Source organism: Rhamphochromis sp. 'chilingali' (assembly GCF_963969265.1).
Source record: "Rhamphochromis sp. 'chilingali' genome assembly, chromosome: 22".
Classification (NCBI taxonomy): domain Eukaryota; kingdom Metazoa; phylum Chordata; class Actinopteri; order Cichliformes; family Cichlidae; genus Rhamphochromis; species Rhamphochromis sp. 'chilingali'.
Window position 1 is genome coordinate 25,234,541 of NC_137950.1, and position 8,947 is coordinate 25,243,487.

Sequence of the window (8,947 nt, forward strand, 5' to 3'; positions counted from 1 at the left end):
GAAGCACAGTTGATCTGCGATTAAGACCAGAAAAGCGTTTGTGATTTAAAAAAAACAAAAAAAAAACAGCACTTAAAAGTCCAGCTAAAATTTGGGCAAAGCAGGTTGGTCAGGAGAAGCAAGAGGCAGGTGAGCAAAGATAAAATGCCATGGCCACATCGTCACTGGGGACCTCAAGTAGATTTATAAATACACATCAGTTTACGCATGTAAAAACAGAAGATGAAGATCTTGGCTAAGATTGGTTTATCCATACAAAATGGTAAAATGACAGAAGTGTCAAATGTAATGACTAAATTGTGATGTTCATGCAACTTAAACTTTATTTTGACATTCAGGTTTTGTTTGCTGTTTCCTGTTTGAAAAATTGAGTGTGAGTTTATGAAATGCTGTGCAGTTTAGAACAATTTCACAACAGCAACCTTACTGTCTGAATACAGTTTGCAGTGGTTGCAGTGTGTGTTTCCTCAGTAGCAGCTACAGCCTCTAGGTTGAGACTAGACCGAGTCTGAGAACTACTAATATCAAGTGATTCAACTAATATAGAATGTCGTTATTCTCTCTATTAAGCATGTGTGCTTTCATTTGCAAATGTACAGATGTAGTAATTTTAACATTTTTTCACTCCTTAAACTCATCTTTCCTCCAGCATGCTGCCTGATGTAGAAGATGAACCAAACTGTGCTTCATTAACATTCACCGATAATGCCTTGCCTGAGTTTAGTACTGATATTTCCTTTCTCTCTCTCTCTCTTTTTGTTTTGCTTTTTTTTTTGTTCCTGTCTTGTGCTGAATCTCGCTGCTTTTCTTAATCTCCTTCTGCCAAGCCTGGAGACGGTGCCAACAAGAAACCAGGGAGGAAGAGTCATTCTTAACAGTAGAGCTCTCAACTACAACTGGTAAGAGGCCACTCATAAAGACACTAAAAACTCCCATAAGTTACCAAATATTCACCTATAGACCATAAAGATTAATTATGTGTGTTTTCTGTAAATACAATAAGAATATACTATTTTTTGCTTAATATAAAGTATGGTATATAAAGACATGTTTAGCTGAAGACTTTAATTCTGAAATTTAGAGTTAAGACCACTCAGATGTCTGTATGCTGAGTATGAAGCCATCTACCTTTTAACTCTGATGTAATCAGGAAGACAACTGAGTTTTTCAACTGGAATAAAATTGTCAGTGCTGTTGTACTCCCAGGCATTACAGTCAAGCGCACCATGCAGATCCTTATTAACAAGAATATTTGCAAGGATTTAAAAGCTAGCAATAATTTAAGTTGCTAGTTGACATCTAAATGTGAGTTTTATGTTCTAGTTAGTATTTAAAAAAATATCACCTTATGTTGTATGTAAACAAAGATGAAAATGAATCACTTGCGAGGTTTTGTAGGACACTTTCTGTTACGTTCCAGAGTTAACTAAAGCTATCAAAATGATATGAACAAACAATTGTTTATGACTTCATGTCCAAAATCTCTTTGTACTGTGTTGAACAGATACTGGAGATGAACTAGTGTCAGGTGGTACTTTCATGTAATTCCAATTTGTACCACAAGGTGGTGCAGTGAATAAATAAAACATATAAACAGGAGAATTAATTAAAAACACAATTACAATCGAGGCCAAGAAAGACAAAAAAAGATATTTAAAACTGCAATCCTAAAGCAGAAAAGTACTTTTTTTATACAACAACCAATCTGAAGTATAAACTTTCCTTTACACTCAGGTCCATGGACATCCACCTGTGACCCCCACACATGACCCTGGGAGGAAAAACAGACCGGAGCCAATGAAACCGGGAGCCAACACGTGTCTGAAGCTTTCGCTTTACAACGCATGGTTTTCAGCAAGACAACACGTTACTTTTCTTTGATTTCGCATGAGCATGTCACCAAACTCACTCACTGTTGGAAAACAACACCGAAGGACACGCATGGACGTGAGCTGGAAACTTCTTTAATCTTTGGCAAATGAAAGGCGTCTGTGACCAAAGACGGCACAAACAGCGAGGGAAAAGACTTCACTCTCTCAGACACTCGCCTTGTATGGCTTTATTTTTTCCTCCTGCACTCACGGTATTGGGGTGCACCATGTGGTTCTTTTATAAAACAAAACAAAGGAGATATAATAGTACCTGGGTGTTTTTGTTGTACATAAATGACACTGTATAAAATCTTTAAAAAAAAAAGAATTGGTAGCTTCACAGATTGTTTATGCACTGATTTGAGTTGATGAAGCTTTGCAGAGCCAGTGCATTTGTATTGAGAGGTCGACACTTTTCGTGCAGCCTGGAGTGTGTCTTCTGACGTGCTCTTCCCAAATATAAAAAGGAACAAAAAAAGCTGTATGTGAATGAAACGAATGGAGAGAAAAAAATGATGCTTGATTTTCAACAGAGGACATTTTCTTTAAAGACAACAGCTACTCTGCTCTGTCCGAGGGACATTCTTCAGAGAAATGATATTTTGCTGCATGTTATGTCACTTTATTTTTAACGCTTTCCTTTCTTTCTCTTAATTCAAAGCACTGTAATACAACTTAGAGAGGGTGTGATGGTACTTCTGTCTGTGTGAGCACTCATAGTAACCCAAACATCTGTCATCTATAACTGTTTTGTTTTTTATTTAATTTCCTTTTCTTTTCTTTTTTTTTACAAATGAAATGACACTCCACATCCTAGTGGCGAGATAGTACAGCATCCTTCTTATGCAACAGGAAAGTACTGACACTGTCCAATGCATCTTTCAGACTAGCACATTGTTAGCTCTAGACCGCTAGCAACGCTGTGTGTGTGTGCGTTTGTCTGTGTGTGCGCGTGTGTGTGTGTTTAACATTAAGAAAAAAAATCCATGCATACTAGAAGTGTATATTTAAACCTTTAGTTCTACTGTGGTTTTTAAAAGGGGACTTTTACGTTGATGATTTTTATCCTGTTTATTTGCTTCTATTTACATGAGAACAGAGAATCTCATTTTTAGCCCCATCACTCAAATCGAAATCTTTGTAATCACATACAAATCACTGTCAGTTATTAAAAATGTGACTTTCTGTTCATGTGTAAATTGAATTTCTGTTTGTTTTTTTTTTCATATGAATCCACCCTAAGCATCCATTGTTGATAATAAATCTGGTACCGACATGTATGACAAACCAACATAGCCTACACTGGATGATCCAAGTAATTATTTAAGCAGAAAAATAAATTGTGTTTAAACTGAACCTCTGCTAGTCAGTCTGATTTCTCTTTCTGGTTGCACAGGCCCAATGAAATACTGGCATGAATCATACCGATGTCTTTAAGACGTCAAGAAACCTCATGGAAACTAAAAGACAATAAAAGACCTGAAGATGTAGGCTGAAGAGCTTTGTGTATCACAACATACTTGCCTCACATGCTAGTGTCCACCAGTAAATAATGCCAAATAAATGAAATACAGTCACTAAACATGTGGCCCATTCTCCTTGTAAAGGCAGTATTACACACTACATTACATTACACAATATAAATAGTTAAAAATAATAATTGTATACACGTCTTAAACCAAATGCAGAATAAGGGTATTTAGGGGGCTATATGTCCATGCTTCCATGCCACTTGTGACCTACAATGGCCCAGTCATGATCTTAACTAAACACTGGTTATGTGACCCCGTACATTCTGCATCTAACAAATTTTACATAAAAATATATATTAAAAAAATTATTGTACATATAAAAAAAGACCTTTGCAACTTTTTCAGTTATATGTCAACATCTGGCATAAATTAAACATGCAGATCATCAAGAATGTGATTTCCATACTGGATTGGTCAGGGTTAACAGGGTGCCGGTGGAAACTGTGCTACTGTTAGCTAAAGACAAATGAAGAGGAGAAGGGGAAGGCATGATAGAACCATCATTGGTAAAGAGAAAGAGCTGATGGGACATGCAGAGGGTTGGTGTAACAGAGGAGGACGCTAATGATGGGGTGAGTTGAAGGTGATCTGTTGTGGTGACCCCAAAACTGAGTAGAGAAGAAGAAAAAGAGGAATTTGACCAATAAAATCGCTGAAAAATATCATTCTGTGTTTCGCAGACTACCATGTTTCAACCGCTTGGTACAGTGAAAACCAAAGAACATCCAAGAATTCCAAATATGTAAATACAGCATTTCTTTTTGGAAAAACTAGACCAACTATACTTTTTTATCAAAATTATTGGAGATTTGTTTTTTTTAATAATGTTTCAACAATAAAAAACTACTGATCGATCTATCTATAAATGAAATATACATTTATATCTGTAATTTTCATTTATAGTGACTCTGAAAAGATAAGATATGAAGCTCTATATAAGAAGGTATTAATTGTGAAATCATACAGAGCTGTTTTTATAATTAAAACACATACAATGATGCTGGATAAAAGAAATATCTTAATATTTTACACAAATTTTGCATATGACTTCTTAATATTTCCAGTAATTGCCCCACAATCTAGCTAGGATTCAAACAATTGGTTCATGAAAACAGTAAAATTTGGACTGAACCATCAGAGCGCTGCAAAGCTCTCAAAATATAATAAGTTCAAAATAACCCATATCTTATACTGGGAATTGGTGCAGCTCTTCTGTTAACTGCTTATCTGAAACAAGACATTTTAGCTGTCTTTCTGTCAACTTTATTCTGATTATAAAAGGTTTGGACTGCAGGTATGTGGATCTGCTCCATGACATCGTCCAATCTCAGTAGAAAAACTTTGTAAAATCCCAAGTCTGAGATTTTTGGCTAACGGGGCGTGCGTTTTGGTTTTCTCTTTGTTATATTGTTACATGTTGTTGTAACTTCTGCTGCCCTCTTGGACAGGTCTATCTTGAAAAAGAGATTTTAATCTCTTTTAAATGTATGTGAATTTTTCACCTGATTGGAATATTCAAAATGAAATCTTATAACAAAAAGGACTTTAAGCCCAAATTAAAAAAAAGACTGGATTTCAGAGTTAACATCATTTAATCTCTGAAACTGCGCATGTTTGCCTTGATGCTCAAATGAAATCTAACAGTAAGACCTGACTGATGTAACCTGAAAACACATGGTCTCTCCCCAGTGGGACCTCTCATATGCCCCATCAGATTTCCATTTTGAGTAAACGCTTTCCCGCAGACAGTGCAGACAAATGGTTTCTCTCCTGTGTGTGTTCTCATGTACAGCTCCGTGTGTTTGTGGCCTTCAAAATGTTTGCCGCAAACTTCACAGTCATTTATTTGGGGTAAGCTTACAAGCGAAGCTTCAAGGTTTCCTTGGTCTCAAAATGTTTCCCACACACGCCACACATATCTGCATCCTTCTTGCCTTCCTGCGCATGCTTCAAGAAAGAAAGACTTGCTAGAGAAATCCCTCTTCCTGTGTCCCTCAGACTTTGTTTTTTCTGTCCGTTTTATCACTCTGTTCACTTTTCTTCCAGTCCTCATCACTCTCACCCTCTGTACTCTCAGCATCAGAAAGGTCTGCCTCAGATGTTTTCCACAGACTTCACAAACATCTGCACTTTTTTTTCATGCGTCAGTGCACATTTCAGAAAAATGCATCTGTACTGGAAAAACTCTGCAACAACTGCATTCAGTATTTGGTTTTTGTTTGTTGTAGCTGTTCTCTGAGAACGATTTTTCATCTTTTTTGGAAAGATTTTCCATTCACTTTGTAAACATCCATACCTGGAGTTCCTGTCCGAGGTGTTCTTGGCTTTGATTTAAGTAGCTCATCGTTTATATCTTTATCTTGACTCCCACCTTTTGTATTTTTGTTGACAGTACCTTTAGGTTGGCAGGTGGCACACCTAGGTGCTCTCCTTCCTTCTCCATTTCCACTGTTGTTGAGGTCCCCTTTTCTGCTTGTTGGGTTTAGTAAAACTGTGAAGGCTTGCTGTTGATAAACTCAGAGTCTATCTCTGTATACTTGTCTTTAATCTGTCATAGGTCAGGCCTTGTCTCATCATGCATCTGCTACTCAGATGAAATGACTTGGACCCAAACAGTGATACTTTATCTATAGGAATATCAAAGAGGAAATCACAAAAAAAAAGAAGAAGTAGGAAGCGATTATATTTCTGACATGTATTAATTTGTGTTTCTGGATGTAAATTAAATAGTCCTACTTTTAAAAGGCAAAAAGGTCCCCCATTTAAAAGCTGGATGGGATGGGGGTGGTGTAAATAATGTCACACAGTGCAGTTAAAAACTCTCCAAATGTGTTAATGTGACTGCATTATTTATTTTCCCCAAAACTACTTACTACTACTTACGATTTAGACACTAAAAGCTACACAGAGTTATTTTTCATTCATTATCCTTAATTTATCCAGGTAAAAGTTTCATTAAAAATAAAGAAACCGGATGACATGAAGTAATTTTACTTTTCAAGATCAGTTCGCACTTTGCTGTGTAACCTGTGTGTAGGCAAAGGTATGACACAAAAGAGCACAGTCAAAAAGTAGTGAATGAAGCCTCCAGAGACCAAAAATTCAACCAAATACAGAACTGATCCGAAGCCTATAAAGCTCTTAAAAGTGTTTGCACCCAAACTCAATCTGGAAGGACTAATTAAGTTTTAAAAAATACAGAATCACAAAAATTAGGACAAAAGAAGAAATGGAAGGCCTAAAAATACCATCTCCAGCAGGTAAACAGTATCTGAAAGTCATGTCCTTAAGAAACAGGACAAAAATCCATCAAAGGACTTGATGCAGGACCTGAAAGATGCATCTGGCCTTTCAGTTGAGGCACCTGCTGTTCACTGAAGCCTCATTAGTGAAGGTCACTCTTACTTACAGAAGTTTCAATAATAAAAATGTCTCCACTTTTTGCTCAGTATGAACCATATAAAAACAAACTAGCTGAAGGCAGGTCACCCTGATAAATGTCACTACTGAAGCAGTCATTTCTTTTAAAAGGTGTCTTGTGTTTCCAAACCTGGAGTGTGCAGCATTTTCTCCGTTACGTCCTTCACAACTTCTGTCAGTCTCTCCGTGACCGGCCTCCATTTCACTCATAATGGAGCACAGAGGCATTTATTTCCATTTCTGAATATTTTTATAACTTCTACAGCTGCATAAACACTTTATCACACATGCAACAAACTAACAACTTGAAAGTCTGAACAAACTGAAAAGGAGCCATGTTGCTTCTGGTGTTTTCTTCATTTTCAAATTGAAGAAATACTTTTGGTCAATGGTGCAACACTGCCACCTTTTAATATGTGGTCACTGCACTGAGCAGGTAATACAGTATTACTGCTATACTTCATTGTATCTAAAAGTACAAGGAAATCGTTGTACATTTTACTATGACTAGATTTAATTCAGAGCTTTATTTAGCATATTTCTTGGCACACATTCAACAAGGTGCTGGAAACATTTCTCAGAGGTTTTTGACCATAATAACATGAAAGTGTCACACAAGTTGCTGCAGATTTGTCAGGTTTTAGTTGTATTCATTCTGTCACATTCTAATATAATTCTATAAAAGCATGTCAGTCTTTCAACTGCCATGCTCCACTACACAGCAGACAAGACTAAACAGCCAAAAATTTAACACAGACATGGCAATAACTGAACCTCTGCCCTGTGACAGGGCTAACACATCAGGCGTGCAAACAGGTAGGCAAATTCATTATAAAACCACAAAAATGCAACGGGACCCACACAGCAGTCAAGACTGACAAGAATTATCCAAATATGCATAATATTTTACCAGGCCCCAAAGCCCAAAATTGCATAGTATTAAACATAGTCAAGCACTCTTTCGCAGCAAAAGGAGTAGAGTGAAATTAATTAATGATAATATATGAGGAAGGTTTTTAACCATGTTTTTAATTGAAGTTGGAGAATGGTCACATGGATGAGGTACAGGTGGAAAACATTTTTTTCTTAGAGATTTTAGGATTATGAAGTTGCTCCTTAAACTTAATAATTTTACAATATAGTAGTTATTAAAAATACTGTGATGTAATTATATAAACTAATGATGGGTAGAAGCTGATAACTATTTCTGGCCACTGTAGATTATAATGCTTGATCATTATTTAAAGAATCTAAACCTTATTGTTTATCACAAATTAGAACAACAGGAATGTTGTGTGTTGGGGGCGGGGTTTGTTTGTTTTTTTGTTTGTTTTTTTAATTGGCAGGAGGTGCTGCGATGTCTTACTTGTGCGACAGAGGGTGCTGCAATACCCTCTAACAGTTGAACAAGTTACCTAATAAAGTGACTGATGAGAGTAAAGGGAAGTGAGACATCCTGCATATAACGGTACAGCAGATGCACCAAGAGGACCAACTGAACATTCTTCCCGATATTTTTCCGTTTTAGCTGGGACTTTAATATTTACCTGCATCTCTCCGTCACACACACCTTTCTTTTGAGCGTCCAGACCTCCCGTGTCTGAGAGAGATGCAGTTAGTGGGTATTAGGAACTGCGTGAGCGCATCCATGTGCGTCATTGAGGTACACACCCGCGCCAAATGAAGAATGTGACAGACTCAGTGATTGCATCGATTTTGAGAGCTTGTTATTGTCATTCCTGATTTTTTAATGCACAAATTTGCCAATGACAATCCAGCCACCGTCTTTGTCTCTTTATGTCTGCGCGGATGTTTAGCAAAACTCTACCGCTTTGTGATATCGGACAAATTCTTATTAAATTAAATTTTCTATCAAACTTTATGCATTTTTATGCAACTGCAGCAAATCTCACTTTACTTGGTGTTTTTCCTCTTGTGTCCCACTTAACTGTTCATCAGGCACGTGTGTATTATGCAAAACACAGAATGGCAAATATTGAATGTTCAGTGTGCACTTTCGGCCCCGTGTGCCTGACGGGCCCACAGACACGGGTATGACGTGGGAAATCGCTGTCATCACTGCAAGTCAAGATAACGGATCTGAGTTAATTATTGATATCATCC

At 37.0% G+C, this 8,947-nt stretch overlaps 1 protein-coding gene across 46 annotated transcripts in view; it reads left to right on the forward strand.

The window, feature by feature from the left end:
- Positions 1-3,227, forward strand: part of LOC308390310 (ankyrin-3-like) — a 177,868-nt gene extending 174,641 nt beyond the window's left edge. For all 46 annotated transcript variants that reach the window (XM_080872148.1, XM_080872140.1, XM_080872145.1 and 43 more), the window contains 2 exons: positions 828-899; positions 1,735-3,227. In XM_080872148.1, coding sequence (XP_080728274.1) covers positions 828-899; positions 1,735-1,756 — 94 coding nt within the window. In that variant the 3' untranslated portion in view covers positions 1,757-3,227. The remainder of the gene's footprint in view (positions 1-827; positions 900-1,734) is intronic.
- Positions 3,228-8,947: the final 5,720 nt, after the last annotated feature.